At 34.8% G+C, this 19,723-nt stretch overlaps 1 protein-coding gene and 1 non-coding gene across 2 annotated transcripts; one reads left to right on the top strand and one right to left on the bottom strand.

Moving 5' to 3' along the window:
• Positions 1 to 8,363: 8,363 nt before the first annotated feature.
• LOC128282853 (small nucleolar RNA R71) lies at positions 8,364 to 8,469 on the bottom strand. The gene has a single exon (XR_008273206.1). It is a non-coding gene; the product is annotated as a small nucleolar RNA R71 (small nucleolar RNA).
• A 6,594-nt stretch (positions 8,470 to 15,063) lies between these two features.
• Positions 15,064 to 16,753, top strand: LOC108488170 (uncharacterized mitochondrial protein AtMg00310-like). The gene is made up of 3 exons (XM_017792467.1): positions 15,064 to 15,524; positions 15,609 to 15,679; positions 16,629 to 16,753. Exons 1-3 carry the CDS (start codon positions 15,064 to 15,066, stop codon positions 16,751 to 16,753), a joined length of 657 nt encoding a protein of 218 aa, XP_017647956.1.
• The last annotated feature ends 2,970 nt before the right edge of the window (positions 16,754 to 19,723 follow it).

Here is a 19,723-nt window from a genome sequence, read left to right as displayed (position 1 = left end):
CAGCGGGGTAGGATCTTACTTGTTAAACGAATCTATATGCATCTGTAAAGCATGTGCTTGAAATTATGAAGTCTTCGTTATAATATGATATATGTGTAGTTGTTTATACATTGTTAAATTGTTCTGCTATTTCGACATACTGAATTTGCTAATGTGAATTATGATATGTGTTGAGAATCTATATGCTATAGGTTGCATTGATTTTCTTGTGATGGAACTCACATTGAGCTTCATGGCTTACTCCCTCTTATTTTCCATCTTTTCAGATAACCCACCAGGTTAGGGCACAGGCACAATATCCAGAGGGACTCGGCTTGATCTATGAAAATATTTTAGATTTATTATTCGACCCTTTTTTTCATTATTCAAAAATTGTATTATTTCATTTCGAACAGTGACATGGGACTTAGGGTTTATATATTTTTTTATATTGCATGACATTTAATTAAGTTCTAGGATATTTATTTATTAAGTAGTTAGGCATGAACCCCTGAAAACATTAGTAATTATAATTTTCCATTGCTATACTTTAATTATAACTTCGAAGCGTAATTAATCAAAATTTAACTAATTTTTCTACAAAATTGAACAAATGCTTTAAAATAACCGTTTTAAAAACTCCGTTAGCTTTCTGGGTCATTTCAGTAGCTAATGTAATCTTCTGAATTCGAGTCTAACGTCTAGGCCTAATTGAGAAAGTTACAAAGTTAATAATATTTATTTTTAAATCCTTCAATATTTTTTTACATCAATAATAATGTATCACTTAGTTACTAACTAATAATACATTAGACCTATAAATCAATTATACATCAAATATTAATATCTAAAAATAAGGAGGCGCTCACTAGCAGAATAAATAAAAGTAGTACGTCTACCACCACGAATATTGAAAAGGAACATAGAATTAACATTGAAATTTTAGTACTCAATAAATCCATATAAATAATACTCAAAACTTTTTTTTCAATGCAGAATAAAAAATACTTAAATCTCTATAATATATAATTATAAATCAGAGTCAACATCCATTTCTATTAATATATAATTAATTTGAGTAGTTATAAGGTTTACTTTTTGGACCACGCGGCTATATTATATAGTATAGCTTATTGATATTTAACCAATAAATATTGGATTAATATTTATATACTATGGCTGTATAGATTTTATGCACTATCAATAATAATAAAATAACGTATCATCATTAATGTAAAATAAAAATATTGAAAGATTTAAAATAAGAATTATTAATTTTATTAAACATAAATAAATATTAAATTATTTTATTTTTATTTTCAGATTTTAAGTTATGAGTTTCTTATTTTAGATTTTAGGTTTTGGATTATGAATTTGGGGTTTTGGGTGTCGAATTTTGAATTTGATTTTTTGTAATGATTATAATTAATATTTATTTTTAAATAAAGTTATTTAATAAGTATTAAAAGTAATATGTTTTAACTTCGTACTTATCGTTTTTGGGTGATTATTCGATGTTAATTATGAATTTTATACTCCTAATCATTTAAATTCATATTTTAATACCTAATAGAGAACTTGGGAGCAAAAGGAGAGAAAAACGAGCGAAAATCGGAGTGTCGAAGCAAGCTACAGAAGCCACACAAACTGAACCATTCCACATCGCTAGACCACACAGATGTGTGACCTATACGAGCGTCTGGTAGGTCGTGTCGAATTCACGGGATTACGCACTAAACAGTGGAAAATCACGATTTTTAGGTTTTTTTTGGGATATTCTAAGACATATATATGACAAAAATAAGAAGATAGAAGAGAGCCGTCATAGAATATTTAAGAAAACAGCTCAAAAAACACCATTGAAGCTGACTCTGAAGCATATTTCCGTCAAGATTGAAGATTTCCAGTTGATTTCTTAGAAAGTTATCATGAGTCTCTTTATTCTCTTTATTTCTTTTGGTTATAATGTCTCTTGAATGTTTTTATTTTCAAGCATGAACTAATTTTCTAAATACTTAGAGGAGATGGATTATATGATGGATCATGTCGTTTGATTTTTATTTTACACAATATATATTTAGATTCTTGTTCTCAATTATGTGTGCTTAATTATTGGTTTAATATTTTTAAATTATTGATCCATGTTTGATGTGCTTAAATCGGTGGTTGAATAGACCCTGTTTAATAATAGATCTTGCATACTTGACTAGAGTTGCATGCATTCCTAGAAATAGAACGATATAAATCTACAGGATTGGAGTCAAATCTAATAGGGGAATCCATAGCGCGAGTTAATGTGATAATAGGGGTTTTAATTAGAAAGAAATTTCAGTTAATCAACCTAGAGTCTGTTGCTATTATGCTCAAAAGAAATAGTACCATAATTTAGGGATTTATATGGATCAAGGTGTTAAGTAAAGAAATTGCGTAATCTGGATTGGTAGTGACAGAGGATAATTTAGGTAGATTCTTTCTTGGGTATTGTTTCGCTTCTTGGTTTTTACTCCATTATTTTTGTGTTTTGTTCTTTGTCGTATTCGTTAGTTAATTAATTTAGTTAATTTTAGTTTTTAATCAATCACTTGAATTATTTGATTAAATAATAGAAATACGGTAATTACTAGTACTTTTAGTCTTGGTGGGAATGATATCTTTGCTCACCATAGCTATACTATTAATTGATAGGTGCACTTGCCTTACTCAAATTTTTAGTTAGTTTCGTAACACATCAAATTTTTGGCACCGTTGCTGGGGACTAGAATATTAGGAAAATTTTATTTTTAATAATTTATCCATTTTTTATTTTTATTTTAATATTTCTGTTTTTAATTTAATTGTTACATTCTAATTTTTCTTTTGTTTGATTTTTACAGGTTCTTTTGGTTTATAACTAGAGGCATTTCGTTGGAACCATTAGTTTTTTATAATGAGTTCGAAAAAAATACTCGTAGCAATCGGGGAGAGGTTAGAGAAGCAAGACAAAGTCAACAGATTTTAATAGACGTTCAAGAGCAAAAAGACATTACTGTGGATATGATAATAATCTTGATAATCAGCAAGTTCCTGTACATCATGCTCCTTGGAGTATGTATGATTATGCTAAGCCCACTATGATTGGGACATAATGGAGGTTGAAAACGAGCGAGAATGGCACCAAGGAAAATGGTATCACGATATCCATACCTTGGAATCGCGATACCTCAAACAATATTGAAGAACGGAGTCACCTTTCAGTGATATCGTGCTATCCTCTTTGGGTATTGCGATATCTACCCTTAAAAAAAAACCCCAAGGCTCGACACTGGCTGAGATGTCGCAATATCCTTTTCTAGGTATCAAGACATCGACATCGTCGATGGGACAAATTTGGACAAAAAGGGTAGTCTTTATCCACTTGGTCTACTAATCACCCAAGACCCGTGTAGTGGCATTTTTGGCAATGAAAATTCATGGGAAGACAACCTAAAATAGCCAAAATTGGCTGAAGAAGAGAGAGACAGACATTAGCTTTGTTTTAGGTTTAGTTTTCTTTTAGGTTTCTACACTTTTTCTAGGGTTTTTCATTTTCTCTTCTTCTTCCTTAGTTTAGAATTTATTTTTCTAATAGTTTGCTACCCCAGCACGCAACTGTCTGTCCTTTGGCAAGCTTTTAGGTTTTTTTGTATCGTCTTTCATTAGCGGCAGCCACTTTCACAATCATCTCCAAGCCTTTAGGAAAAAGTCTCCACGATACTGGTTATTTACCTGCATCTATGGAAACATATTTTGCAGGATTAACCCTCAACGAAGATGAAAAAGTAGTTTTGCAAATACAAGTAGATCCGAATACAGATAAGGAAGAGGGAGCTTTCAGATTAGTGGAGTGTTTCTTAACAGCTAGTGTTATTCATTTTCCAACAATGAGAAGCACTATGGCTAACTTATGGCATCCTGTTAGGGGTGTTCAAATTAGAGATTTGGAGGAAAAAAGGTATTTATTTCAATTTTTTCATGTTATAGATTTAGAAAGGATTTTAAAAGGGTCACCATGGACTTTTAATAATCATCTATTGATTATTTATAAGTTGCAATGGGGGGAAGATCCATTAAAGGATCCTTTGATTTCAACACCCTTCTGGGTACAAGTTCATGATGTTCCCATAGGGTTTTACTCTGAAAATTTGGCTATGCAACTGGGGAATTTTATGGGGAACTTTCTGGAATATGATGGCTCAACTTTAGGAAAAGAAAATATGAATTTTATGAGAATTTGAGTCCAAATAGATATTCGATGTCCTCTTAAAAAGAAGAACAAGTCATGTTTTGTAGTATTTGCTCTTATGTTAAGTTTAAGTATGAAAGATTGTCCCTATTTTGTTTCTATTGTGGTCGTCTAGGTCATAGTGATTCTTTTTGTAAAGCTAAGATGGCAGTAGGGGTAGAAATTACTGATATGGGTTGTGACTTATCTTTACGAGCTAAATCAAGAAGAGCACAAGTAACGAATAGCGTCTGGTTAAGGGAGGATGGTGGAGTAATGGGTGGTATCTATACAAGCGGTCAATTTCAAGGAAATAGTGGGTGGGGAGCAGATAAAAAGAGAGGGTGTTTAAAACATATTGATCCTATTTTGGGTTTTAACTTGGAAGGAACATGGCCCACGTCACAACAAGAGGGTGAAAATTCATTATCTGGTCAAATCCAGAATGCAATGGATCATGATCTGAAAGATGATATGGTAATAGGTGAAGAAAGAAAAAAGAGGGCTAGAGGGGTTATTGAAGAAAGCAGCAACGTGATCCTTAGAAATAGGAGGTTGTCAGAAATTAATTACTTTTCATCGGCGGCTGCTATAAGGCAAGCTAACCCAGTGCAATGAAAATCATAAGTTGGAACGTCTATGGTTTGGGGAATCCACGGGCAGTTCGTAGACTTCAGCATCTGCTGAGGTCACGATATCCCCAAGTGGTCTTCTTTATGGAGACAAATATCAATAGAAATCAGATGGAAAAATTTAGACAAATTTGTGGTTTTCACTATAGTATTGATGTGGATACGATTGGTTCGAGAGGAGGATTATGTTTAGCATGGAGAGGGGATGTTAATGTCACGCTTCAAAGCTTTTCAATCCATCATATTGATATTTTAATTGAGGGTTCAAGTGATAGGAAGAAGTAGAGATTTACAGGGTTTTATGGTTCTCCTTATTCACATGATAGGGATGACTCATGGAATTTGTTACGGCATTTACGAAATACTGGAGAGTTTCCATGGCTTGTTTGTGGGGATTTTAACAAAATTCTGTATGGTTTCAAAAAGAAAAGAGGATTACCTCGAGAGGAAAGAAGGATGGAAGCTTTTTGAAAGGTGTTAGAAAATTATAGTTTGGTGGATGTGGGCTACTCGGGAAATTGGTTCACTTGGGAGAGAGGTAACTTGCCAGAAACAGATATTCAAGAAAGACTTGATAGAGGAGTAGCCACTAAAGAGTGAATCTCTTTATTCCCAGACTCTTTAATTCAACACCTCCCTCATTCTTTTTCAGACCATTGTCCTTTACTTATTACTACAGAACGTGAAGTGAGAAGGCAACTTAATAAAAACATTAAGTTTGAAGCGTGGTGGACCTTGTAGGAAGCGTTTATAGAGGAAGTTCGTGCTATTTGAGAGAATTGCACAGGGGATTTATTGAGTAAGCTAGAAAATATGAGAAGAGGTTTAGAGAGATGGGCTGGAAAAATTTGTCGAAGCAGAAAAATAAAAAAAGATGTTTTGAATTCAAAATTGACAAGGCTGCTGGAGTATGAAAGAAGTAATGAAAATATGGCAGAACTTATAGATACAAAGATTCAATTAAATTTTGGAATAGAGAATGATGAATGTTACTGGGAACAAAGAGCTCGAATAAACTGGTTGAAATTTGGAGATAGAAGCACAACATTTATTCATAAGCAAGCAACGCAAAGGAGGAGGAGAAATTTTATCCACAAAATGCAATTTGAAGATGGCAGAGAAACGGATGAGGACAATAAAATGGAAGGAATTGCCAGATCATAATTCCAGAAGCTATTTTCAGAGGGAAGCTAGGATAATTATGATCTAATCTTATCAGGAATTGATTGCTGCATTAATGAAGATGACAATTGTCGATTAAAAGAAAGATAAACTAAGGAGGAGCTAGGAGAAACTTTAACGGAGTTGGGTCCTACTAAAGCACCAGGAGATGACGGTTTTTCGGAGTTATTCTATCAAAAATGTTGGTCTATCATTGGAGAGGAGGTTTTAGATTTTTTCCTTCAAAGACTGAATGAAGGTATGGAAATGAGTTCGATCAATAAAACAAATATTGTGCTGATAAACAGTAATTTATACATATTTTTATCCCATGCTTAGCACATTTATGGATGATTTCTCCTTAGATTTGGTGAATTTGATGCTCCTAATCCTTTAGTTTCATGTTTTATACTTAGATGAGCATAGGAGAGTAAAAAGAGCGAGAAACGGGCCGAAAACGGAGAAAATAGACCAACATGGGAAATGAACATGGCCTGGACTTCCTCACATGGGTAATCCATATGGCCGTGTCCATTTGGTAGAATCAAAGCACGACTTCCACGGGTAGACCACACGCCCGTGCCTATTTAACAGCTTTGACCACGGTCTGAACCAATCGCACACGAACGTGTCCCTGTCGAGCCCAAGTATAGTCCTATTTGGAAAAGGCCACTTTTGAGGGCTCTTAGGCATTCTAAAAGCTATAAAAACACCTGAGGAGGAACTTAGAAGTAGGACACGGAGTAGGAGGCAGGAATTACTTAAGGAAAGCCAATTGATAGAAGATGGATTCATCATCAAGGCTGAAGATCTCCCTTCAATTTCCTTCAGGACTTTTAGGTTTTCTTTATGTTTTGTTATCTTATTCTTTCATAATTATGAACTAAACCCCCTAAATACCTTAAAGGAATGAATCCAAAGATGGATCATGTTATTATTATCTGAATTGTATGATAAATATTTGACTTGTTCTTAATTATGTATTCTTAATTCTTGTTTTAATATTCCAGGATATTTATTCAAGTTAATGCGCTTATTCAAAGGAGCAAAAGTCCTTGTCTAAGAGTAAATTTGTCGTAATTAAGCGGAGTTGATTGCACGCCTAGAGATAAGGCGACAAGATTTTGCTGGATTAGGGTGAAACCTAATAAAGGAGTCCATAGATCGAGTTAATGCAAGACTAGGGTGTTAATTAGAAAGAGATTTCATTTAATTAACCTAGGGTTAGACGTTATTAGTCTCGAGAGAGATAATAATATAAATTAGGGATTTCTACGGATCAAGTCAAATGAATAAATCGTCTGATTCAAAATCCAATAACAAGTGAAGTCTAGGTGGATTTTTCCTTGGGTATTGTCTTAATCAATCGAGTTTTCCCAAAAGCTTTTCCTCAATTTTCTCTTTGTGCACCCTTATTTTAGTTAATTAGTTTAGATAAACAAATACCTTAATTTTTAGGCTAGATAATAAAAAGAAAGTAATTACTAGTACTCTTGGTTCTTTTGGGTTCGACAATCCGGTCTTGCTAAAGCTATACTACTGTTCGATAGGTACACTTGCCTTCATTGTGATAATAGTTAGTTTCAAGAACGATTAATTTTAAATTTTTAAAACGTGTCGCGAATATCACGTATCAAGTTTTTGGCGCCGTTGCCGGGGAACTTAAGATATTAGGAACACTCAATTTTTATTACTTTAGCAATTTTACTTTTATTGCAATTTATTTTTTTTAGTTTAGTTTAGTTCCACTTTTCTAACTTTTCTTTTATTTTCTGACAGGTTTTTCTAGTTTATGACCAGAAGAAACTCGTCAGGACCATTACTTTTTGATAGTGAGATCGATCGCACAGCTCGTAGAAACTGAAGAGAAAAAAGGCGAAGCTTAAGATACACAGAAGAAGAGCAAGAGGATGATATTCAAACCACAACCGAGGAGATGGCTGAGAATCAGGAAAATCCGCTACCTCCTACGATTGTTACTGATCCAGTAAATCAGAATCATGCTCTACGCACTATGTATGATTATACTGAACTGAATTTAACAGGAACTGAGTCAAGTATAGTTAGGCCTGCTATTGCTCCAAATAATTTTGAACTGAAACCTAACACAATTCAAATGATACAGCAATTTGTTCAGTTTGATGGTTTGCAGGATGAAGATCTAAACAATCACTTGACGAATTTTCTGGAGTTTCTGACGACGCCATACGCCTTCGATTGTTTCCTTTTTCACTGAGGAATAAAGCTAAACAATGGTTGAACTCGTTACCATGAGGGTCAATCACTGACCCTCGTGGTAACAAATGAACGAAAAGTTTTTACTAAAATATTTTCCGCTGGCTAAAAAGGCTAAATTAAGGAATGATATCTCTTCTTTTGTGCATATGGATCTAAAAACACTCTACGATGCATGGGAGAAAACAAGGATCTGTTGAGAAGGTGCCCTCACCATGGGTTACCACTCTGGCTACAGGTTCAAACTTTTCACAATGGCCTGAATCCTTCAACTAGACAGATAGTTGACAGAGCCGCTGGTGGGACTATCAATAATAAGACACCTGAGGATGCTTATGAATTTATAAAAGAGATGTCACTGAATAATTATCAGTGGCAAGTTATGAGGACAAAGCCAATGAAAGCAGTCGGCGTTTTTAACGTCGATTCGGTCACCATGCTCTCTAATCAGGTAGAACTTTTGAATAGAAAAATTGACGGTTTTCTTGGCTCTTCACAGGTTCACACAGTAATGCAATGCAATGCAAGTGAAGGAGGGACGAGCAATTCAGAATACCCACCTTATGACCACATCATGGAAAACGAGCAATTAAATTATATGGGTAATAATCCTCGACCTAAAAATAATCGTTATAGTAACACTTACAATGCAGGATAGAGGAACCAACCAAATTTCTCATGGGGAGGCCAAGGGAATCAAAGGCCGCAACATCCTCTGGGTTTTCAACAACCACCTTACCAACAGGAAATGAAGCCGAACCTTGAGGAGATGCCAACAAAGTTTATCTCGGTGTCGAAAACTCGCTTCCAAAATACTAAAACAACACTTAAGAATCAACAGACGTCGATCCAAGGGTTCAAAACTCAGATAGGCCAACTCACGAAATTGATTTTTGAATAACCACAAGGTAGCCTACCGAGTAACACTGAATCTAACCCAAGGGAACAACTCAGTGCAATTACCATTCAAGATGAGGAAGGGTTAGTTGAACCTGAACCAAAACCGAGGCAAGGAATTGTGGTAAGTAAAGGTAAAGGCGAGGTAGACCACAATGAGCAGAAACCGGTAAGTAAAGAGTACAAACCACGAGTGTCATACCTCAATGCAACAAGGAAAGACTGCACAGATGAACAATTTGGTAAATTCCTTAAACTATTAAAGAAATCACACATTAACATACCATTTATTGAAGCTCTTTCGCAGATGTCAAACACAGTCAAATTATTAAAGGAGCTTTTAGCAAATAAACGGAAGTTGGATGAGGCATCGCATGTGGAGTTAAATGCAGTTTGCTCAGCCATTCTACAGAACAAGCTGGCCAACAAATTGAAAGATCCAGAGAGTTTTACGATTCCTTGTTTAATTGGTAGCTTAAATGTTAAAAATACTTTGGCTGATTTAAGGGCTAGTATTAATGTCATGCCCTACAAAATGTTTAAACAACTAGGTCTTGGGAAACCCAAACAAACTAGGATAAGTATTCAGTTAGCCGATAAAACTATTAGATTTCCTAGAGGTATCATTGAAGATGTACTTGTAAAAATTGACGAATTTATATTCCCAATAGATTTTGTTATTCTAGACATAGAAGAGGGTAGTGACGCACCTCTAATTCCAGGAAGTCCCTTTTTAGCAACTGTTAAAACCGTTATTAATGTTGGTACAAGTGAACCCACACTTCGTGCGAGTGATGACTCAGTTACTCTTTAAGCTCGTAATCCTATTAATACTGACCATGTGATGCAACCTTCTTTACAGGAAACACGTTCGAAGAGCACACATGAGCCTTGTTCAAGTAACAACAAAGAACCCATCTATAAAGAACGAAGGCTACAAATCGAGGAACTAGATGAATTGCGAACACATAAACCAAGGAAACACGATAAACCAAAACCACGCCTTGATGAGCTCAATATTCCATCAAATCAACTTAAGGTTGGAGACAGAGTACTACTGGATGTAGCAGATCCTCGTATTGCCACTTCTGTATCTAATGGAGAAATTCCTTTCACGACACTCAATATTTTTCCATACGGTACAGTCGAGGTAATTCATCCTAAATTTGACACTTTTAAAGTAAATAGTACTCGTTTAAAACCTTATTTTGATAAAATTGATAGTAGGGAGGAGGAGTGTAAACTCCTCACACCACCATGAGCACGCAGCAGAAAGGTAAGTCGAGCTTAGACTATAAATAAGCGCTTCTCGAGAGGCAACCCGAGCACTAATGGTGTTATCTTCTTTAATTTTTTGTTTTTAACATTTAATCACTAACTGAGTCACTGAACACAGGATTTCCAGAACCACACGGCCAGAAACACAGGCGTGCCATAGGCCGTGCCCATACCACAAGAGGCAACACGGCCGTGCGATACGGTCGTGTGAAAATAAAGCAAAAATGTTCCCCTAACACGGGATTTGATAAGTTGCCACGGCCGTAGCCGTGGGCAATCCTGCCAAATTAACACGGGGGTGTGACACGCCCGTGCCCACCTACCGTGGTCGAGCCTGTCAAAACAACACGAGCGTGCGCCCGCATACACGAGTGCGGGAGAAGCGAACGAAGAATGACACGGCCATGCAACATGGCCGTGTGCACCAATGTGCCTAATTTCGAAAACCATGAAACGCACAAGCTGAAATGAAGGCACACGAGCGCGCCCCACGGCCGTGTGCCCCAATTTTTTTATAAACACCTATTATTTATTTTTACTTTTTATTTTATTTTTATCTTTATTTATATTTTAAAATTACTTTTTATTTCCCTTTAATACTATTTTTATTTTATCTTGAGATTTTATAATTTTTATCCTGTTATTTATTTACAAGTAATTATGCTTATTTATATTTCCTAAAAGAAGTTCCTGATTCTATCACAGTTATAAAGAGCTCCAAAGCTCACTATTACTTAGGAACTTGCAACTTCACTAGAAAAGGTTATCCACGACTACCATGTCCTACCCGACCACCACGATAACCTCTTCGCTAGACACTGTGGTTGTGAAACCCAACCTCTACCACCACCGGAGTATCATCCTCCAATCTCATTATTGCCTTGGCCGATTATTCTCCATAACTCCAATTCAAGGATTCCATTCATCATTCAAGAAGTCTCATTCCTCTCCTTATCTTATAATCTTATATCTATGTAATTCAATAAATCTAACTTTGCACATTGAGGGCAATGTACATCTTAAGTGTGGAGGGGCCTTTTATATCATTATCAGAAAAATCCCAAAATTTTGTCTTGTTCTCAAATAATTTTCTCATATCATCATTAGAATGAATTTTGATTAATTTACGATTTTTATTAATATGTCTTGAATTAAAGCACAGGCATTTATGCATTGATTGTTAAACTTTAAGGAATTAGAGAATCAAGCATGATAAGTTGCTTTTTAAGAATTAAAAATTTTTAGGTTGTTTCCCCAAGTTTAGGTATTATCTTGAGTTCAAATTCACAGGTTTAAACATTAAAAAGCCATAATTTTTGTGAGATCTTAAGCCTTAGAGCATCTATTATTTCTTTCATGCTCACTTTTATTGTTGCTTTGAGTGCATCAATATTGAATTGTCATTCTAGAACTGCTTGATTATGCATGTCAAGACCACACCATTTGATTTGATATGTCGAGATGATAAAGGCACTTAGGTTTAACCCACTCACTCCATGAAAGCCTACCTTCACTATTAACCCTTAGTGAACCCCCTTGAGCCTAACAACCCATTCATTGATTTACCCTCAACAATAACCCTTAACCCATTATTATAGAAATCCCCTAAATTAACTTGATCCCTATTTTTTGTCGAGATTTTATTTGAATAAATTGCTTAGCTATATTTTATTCCTGATAGATAGCCTATGTTATTTGACTTGTTCTTAAAAAAAATATTAAATACAATACATACATATATATTAGTAGTAATTCGTTATTTTTTGAGTTTAAATGTTAATTCCATATTCTGAGAAGAAGCTCACTTGTATTCAATTAATGATTAGTTATTTTTCTAGTTAAGTAATTTTTCAATTCAATCTCGATTCTAACATTTTCTTTCAGCTTGTGACCACACCCCCTAACCAAAGCCACGTTACTACCCTCTAACAACCTTTTAATTGACGTATCATCTCAATATATAGTGGTGGAGATTTGATTTTCATGCAAGCCTATGGTAATAACTTTTCATATTGACTAATGAGTGCTTTATTTATTGTTCTTAAACACCTCGAGTGATTTGAGTGAATCTTTAGTGAGGATGTTAAGCTTTGTGATATTTTGAATCAAAGGTAATCACTTAGATGAAGGGAGACACCTATGTTTTCGTGATAAAATGCTCAACTTGGAATGATTGAAACTTTGATGTTCTTCTAGTTGAATTCTCAATGTGTGATTACTTATGGTTTATTTTGAGAGACTATTGATGAGAATTATAAGTTGAGAAGAATTTATTTTGATTGTGAGTTGAGGATTTTGCTTGAGGACAAGCAAACACTTAAGTGTGGGGGTATTTGATAAACCGTAATTTATACATATTTTTATCCCATGCTTAGCACATTTATGGATGATTTCTCCTTAGGTTTTGTGAATTTGATGCTACTAATCCTTTAGTTTCATGTTTTATACTTAGGTAAGCATAGGAGAGTAAAAAGAGCGAGGAACAGGCCAAAAATAGAGAAAATAGACCAACATGCGAAATCAACACGGCCTGGACTTCTTCACACGGGTAATCCACACTTCTGTGTCCATTTGGCAGAATCAAAGCATGACTTACACGGTAGACCAAATGCCCGTGCCTATTTAATAGCCTTGACCATGACCTGAAGCAATCGTACATGGGCGTGTCCCTGTCGAGACCAAGTATAGTCCTATTCGGAAAAGGCTACTTTTGAGGGCTCTTAGGCTTTCTAAAGCCTATAAAAACACCTGAGGAGGCACTTAGAAGTAGGACACAGAGTATGAGGAAGAAATTACCCAAGGAAAGCCGATTAATCCATCTCAGAAGCCGAATTCATCATCAAGACTGAAGATCTCCCTTCAATTTACTTCAGGAGTTTTGGGTTTTCTTTATGTTTTGTTATCTTTATTCTTTTTGAGATGTTTTCTTTCATAATTATGAACTAAACCCCCTAAATACCTAAGGGGAATGAAACCTAAGACGGATCCTGTTATTATTATCTGAATTGTATGATAAATATTTGACTTGTTCTTAATTATGTGTTCTTAATTCTTGTTTTAATATTCCAAGATATTGATTCAAGTTAATGCGCTTATTTAGAGGAGAAAAAGTCCATGTTTAAGAGTAAATTTGTCGTAATTAAGCGGATTTGATTGCATGCCTAGTGATAGGGTAACAAAATTTTGTCGAATTAGGGTGAAACCTAATAAGGGAGTCCATAGATCGAGTTAATGCAACACTAGGATGTTAATTAGAAAGAGATTTCAATTAATCAACCTAGGGTTAGACGTTATTAGTCTCAAGAGAGATAATAATATAACTTAGGGATTTCTATGGATCAACTCAAATGAATAAATCGTCTGATTCAAAGTCAAATAACAAGTGAAGTCTAGGTGGATTTTTCCTTGGGTATTGTCTTAATCAATCGAGTTTTCATAAAAGCTTTTCCCCAATTTTCTCTCTGTGCACCCTTAGTTTAGTTAATTAGTTTAGATAAACAAATACCTTAATTTTTAGGCTAGATAATAAAAAGAAAGTAATTACTAGTACTCTTGGTTCCTTTGTGTTCGACAATCCGGTCTCGCTAAAGCTATACTAGTGTTCGATAGGTACTCTTGCCTTCATCGTGATAATAGTTAGTTTCAAGAACGATTAATTATAAATTTTTAAAACCTGTCACGAATATCACGTATCATGTTCTAATACCCAAGATTTTAAATCCTTCCAATATTACTCAATTCAGACCAATTAGCTTATGTAACGTGATTTATAAATTGATAGCTAAGGTCATAGCAAATCAAGTTCGGGTAGTGATTAATAAATGTATAGATTTAGCAGAGAGTGCTTTCGTACCAAGGAGGTTGATTTTTGATATTGTGTTACTAGCTTATGAAATTTTACATACTCTAATGCACAAGAAGATAGGAAAAAAAAGGCTTATGGTGGTGAAATTTGATATGAGCAAGGCATACGATAGAGTCGAATGGAAGTTTATGGAAATGACAATGAAGAGAATGGGTTTTGATCCAGGATGGGTTGATTCGATAGTGAAATGTGTGTCTACAGTATCGTACTCAGTGGTGTTCAATGGAAAGTTAGGGGCAGTGTTCCATCCCAGTAGAGGTTGAAGACAAGGAGATCCTCTAAGTTCGTTTTTGCTTTTATTCTGTGGGGAAGGCCTCTCAAGTCTTATAAGGCTTGTAATTGGCGAAAAAATAATTAAAGGCATAAAAGCTTGTCGAAGTGAGCCATCTATCTTACATTTACTCTTTGCAGATGATTGCATTTTATTAGCAGAAGCTACTGAAAGAGGAGCGCATTCCTTAAAACAGATTTTGAATGAATATGAAAAGTGTTCTGGCCAGTGTGTTAATTATGACAAGTCAACAGTGTTTTTTAGCACAAATACGCAAGATAGGAAAAGGATAGCAGTTTCTAATGTATTTGAAGTAAGAAGGTCAACTGATCTAGAACGGTACTTAGGGCTCCCTAATCTGGTAGGAAGAAAGAAAAGATTGTCATTTCAAGTTTTGAATGATAGATTTAAAAAACAAATTGACAATTGGAGCATAAGGCACCTCTTTCAAGAAGGGAAAGAAGTTTTCATAAAAGCAGTTCTTTAATCCATCCCTACTTACACTATGGCTTACTTTCTACTTCCTAAGTCTCTATGTGTTGAATTGGAGGCTGTTATCACTAAATTTTGGTGGCAGAAAGGTCATGACAAAAAAGACATTCATTGGTGTACTTGGAAAGAACTATGCTCATTGAAAGAGGATGGTGGACTTGGTTTTCGAAACCTTGCAACATGTAATGTCGCGTTGTTAGAAAAGAAGGGTTGGCACTTTATTAATTTTCCAAATTCGTTATTAGCTCGTGTTTTGAAGGAAAAATATTATCTTAACTTGGATTTCTACAATGCTCGGTTAGGAACGTTACCTTCGCTTACCTGGAAAAGTGTCTGGGCAACAAGAGGGCTTTTGGAGAAAGGTATATGCTGGAGGTTTGGCAAAGGGAATCATATTTTCGTTTGGGATAATCTGTGGATTTCAGAGGATGAAGCAGACAAATTACAAAACCAAGAAAATAATGAAAACATCAAGTTAGTTTCGGATCTAATAGAGGGCACTACTAGGACTTAGAAAGTAGATGTTATTATGAATACCTTTCGTATGGATGTTGCAAGAAAAACCATGCAGATTCCATTAACGGAGACAGCATACGAAGATTTTCAAGTATGGAGAGGTGAACTGTCCGGTGAGTTCTCAGTCAGAAGCGCCTATAAACTATTACAGGAGTCTAACGTGGATCCTAATAGTAATTTTATACAAACTGAAATAAAAAATTCTATAAGAAACTATAGAAACTATACATCCCCTCAAAAGTTACAATCACAGTTTGGAGAATCTCTTAGAATTTTATTCCTTCCCTTGTTAACCTTAAGCAAAAGAAAGTGGTGGTGGATGCACAATATCCTCAGTGCCGTCAAAATGAGGAGGACAGTAGCCACATTTTTTGTCAGTGCCCTACAACTGTTGAGATTTGGAATCACTTAAATCTTTCTTAGGTACTAAATAATAATACTCAGAATACATGGGAGTGGCTTACCTCGGTCTTTGAATAAGGGACTAGTGAACAGATTCGATTTTTCTATTGTAGACTCTGGTTGATTTGATTCAACAGGAATAGATTAATATATGAAAAGAGAACTGCGACAGGAAGAGACATAGCAAAATAGATCCAAAGTTATATCTCTAAGTTCGATGGGATAAAAGACAAAAAACTCACATATCAGTCCGATGGAAGTATACAACAGAATGTCCGAAGAGCAAGGGTTACAGTTTATTTTGACGCAGCCTACGACCAACAACATTCTAGATCAGCTTCGGGCTTACTTTTATGAAATGAAGAGGGGGTAATCTTTGCATCGAAGATGGTCACTCATTCTAATATAGCTACTTTGTTCATGGCAGAGTCTCATGCAGGGTTACAAGTAGTGAAATTAGGAATCTTCATGGCATTAAACAAAATGGAAGTAATGGGCGACTCAAAAACTGTTATAAAGAAATGCCAAAGTTCTGAGATTGACAAATCGGCCATTGGAGCAATTTTTTAAAGACATTCAAAGCACAAAAGATAGATTTCAAGAGATAGGTTTCATTTTATCCCTAAAACAAAGAATACTTATGCTAATGTTCTTGCGAAGGAGGCTTTAAAGAGGAGAGAAAGTTGTTACCTGGTGGGAGGGATTCCAGAACACGTTCGTCAAGCTCTGGAGAAGTATTGGCCAAGGAATCAGGATTGAGAGGAAATGAAGATGGAAATTTCTAGAAAAGATAATAGGTAAATTAAAGATCTTTTTTTGAAAACTACTATCATTAAGGCTGGGTCGGTGATGTGAAAGGACAGAGACTATTGGTATCCAGCTATCGATTTGACTGGTATAGGATTTTCTTTGATTTTTCTGTTTAGTTGTAGTTACATTCGGACGATTTGGGCTAGTTCAAGATGTTTTAAACCGGCTCCTTTACTTAGTAGGATTTTAGATTTATTTATTCTTCTAATAGGTTTCGACTAATGGACTTTAGTCCAATTCTGTTTATGTGTAATTAGTTCATTCTATTAATTCCAGTCAAATCTTTTAATTCAAAAAAAATAATTTATTTATTTTTGCATTTACTTCTTCTTCTTGATGTTCTTAGTGTTAGTTAAGTTAGTTATCACTTAAGCTTAGGTTTATTTACAATTTTAGTCCCTATACCTTGGTTTTAAGACATTTTTAGATTTAGTTTAATATATTTCAATTTCTTTTACTTTAAACCTGTTAAAGTTAGTGCATTTTATGTTTATTGCTTTAGATTTTCTTGTTGAATGCTTTTCATTCCATGTTCTTTAATTTGTCTTGCATAAAAATCTCAACTTTTACATTTTTTTTAAGTTTTACTTTAATGGATGTTTTTTTTTTCATTTCCATGTTCATTCTCTTAACTTTCAGCATTAGGGGGATGGTTGATAGAGATATGGGTAAGCTGAAATGTTTGCACAAAAGATAAAATCGTAATAGATTGGACTAAATCGAATAGATCTAAAAACTTAGGAAGTGACACTTTTAAGGAAATATCTAGCCAAGTGAAACTAGAAGGTAATCTTTTTGTGCACCCGTTCATTAGTCCCAGATTAATCGACAAGATCGGAAGATAAATAGAAAACAATTTGTCTAAGTCGGTGAAATTGAGATCGAAGATAAAATAGAGCCACAAGTAATTTGAGCGATTTAAATCCCTTATCCGAAATTGGTGAACCACATTGAAATTAAACAACCACCGTTCATCATTCATTTGGTTAAATTCTTAGTTTTATATTCTTTGCAATTTATTTTTTAGATTAGTATATCAATTTTTTTGCAATATTTTTCTTTTCATGATTTTTCGTATTATAAAATTATATCAGTAACCATTTAGAGTCTATCGTGCATACTATTTCTCACTCAATCGCCATCTCATTTGGGTTCAACCCTTGGAATACTCTGGTGTTCCATTTTAACACTATAAATATTACAACTAACTTGTATACTTGCAGTAAAGCCTCGCTTATAAAATTGTTTTATAAAATCGTTTGTTTTGTGCGTGTGTGAACAAGGTCAAAGTGGTTGGCATTGTTGCCGAGGAGACAGTGTAAGATTGAGTAATTTTTAGTGTGCATGTTACGTAACAAAAGTAGGATTTATAGATATGTCTTTGTTTTCTCTTTGTTTTTATTTTGAAGAAAGTTTTGGTTAATTTTCTTCACTCTTTTGTGCTTGTAGGATGCGTTGAATGACTCGAAATGATAACAATGTCTTACCATTCAAACTGGAACCGAAGTGTATCATCACACACACGAGGAGGGTGCAACATCTTAGAACCGAACTTTGCGTAACTATGCGATGCCCAACTTTGATGTTAACAATTAATGCTAACAACTTCAAAATTAAATCGACCATGATCCAGATGATACAACCGAACCTTCAATTTCAACAGTCAACGAATGAGGATCTGAACCAACATTTAAAAAGATATCTATCCATTTGTGATACCTTTAAATACAATCGGGTGTTTGATTATGCTATCCGTCCTTGGTTATTCCCTTCTCTCTTACTGATGATGCTTTTATGTTGTTACATTCATAGTTGATAGATTCCATTTATACATGGGACGAGCTAGCAAGAAAATTTTTAGCAAAATACTTTCTCCTTCGTATGGATATTATGAATTTTTGACAATTGGATGAAGAGCCATTATATAAGGCATAAGAGTGCTTTAAGCTAATGCTTTACAAGTTCCCATCTTATGGTTTACAAGATTGGATAAAACTTTAAGTCTTCAACAATAGGCTTGACTGAAACTTACGCTCTAGTCTTGATGGAGCATCCACAAAAGTATTCATGTCAAAGATCTACATCGAGGCCTGCCAACTTATCGAGGACATAGTGATGTATTCTTACATGTGGTTGGCTAAATATCAAGCCAAACAATCAGTAGTGAATGTTGTTGGTAGTGACGACAAGTATCAACAAGTCTTCGAAAGGCTTAATCAATTGGAGATGAGTTTGGCCAAGGCGCAAGTCCAAAATCAGCCAAATCTAACCTATTTCCATTCAAGACACAATAATGAAGGCAACCATATTAAGGTTAACTATATGGGGAATAGAGGATATAACCCCTACTCCAACACCTACAATCCGGGATGACGTGACCATCCTAACCTTAGGTGGGGAGGGAACCAAAGGGGACCTCCTAATCAAGGGAACCAAAACGTTATTCCTTCAAAACCAAATGCATTGTATCAACCTCCATTACCTTTGAAGGCACCTCAAGATAAAGGGAGAAAATCAACCTATACTAGTGACATTCCATTGTCAATTAGGGTAATCTAGTAGAGGAAGGTGTTGGAAAAAAATAGGTTTGGAAAATGCAACGAAAATTAAATTTAGAGAAAAACTAGAGTTTTAATTTTTTTTCCAAAATAATATCTTTGTTGTGATATCTAAAGTAATAAACACTTAATCAAAATTGTACATTTTCGATTCGCCTAGGATGAACGCTTCGACCGAGTAGTCTTCTTCACCATCCTCAAGCTCACGTCTTCCTAGTGTGGACTCTTTTCGAATTAGAAAATTTTTCACAAAAATTACTAGTGTGGTAATTTTGCAGTTTCTCTAAACTTTTGGGTCAAGTTCTAAATCAAAAAAATATATCTAGAAATTTTCTAGAATAATCTCTTCAGAGAATTTTCTTTCTACAGCTTTCTTTTGAATTCAAG

The sequence above is a fragment of the Gossypium arboreum genome, chromosome 10 (genome assembly GCF_025698485.1).
Source record: "Gossypium arboreum isolate Shixiya-1 chromosome 10, ASM2569848v2, whole genome shotgun sequence".
Taxonomy (NCBI): Eukaryota; Viridiplantae; Streptophyta; class Magnoliopsida; order Malvales; family Malvaceae; genus Gossypium; species Gossypium arboreum.
This window is presented reverse-complemented; position numbering and strand designations above follow the sequence as displayed.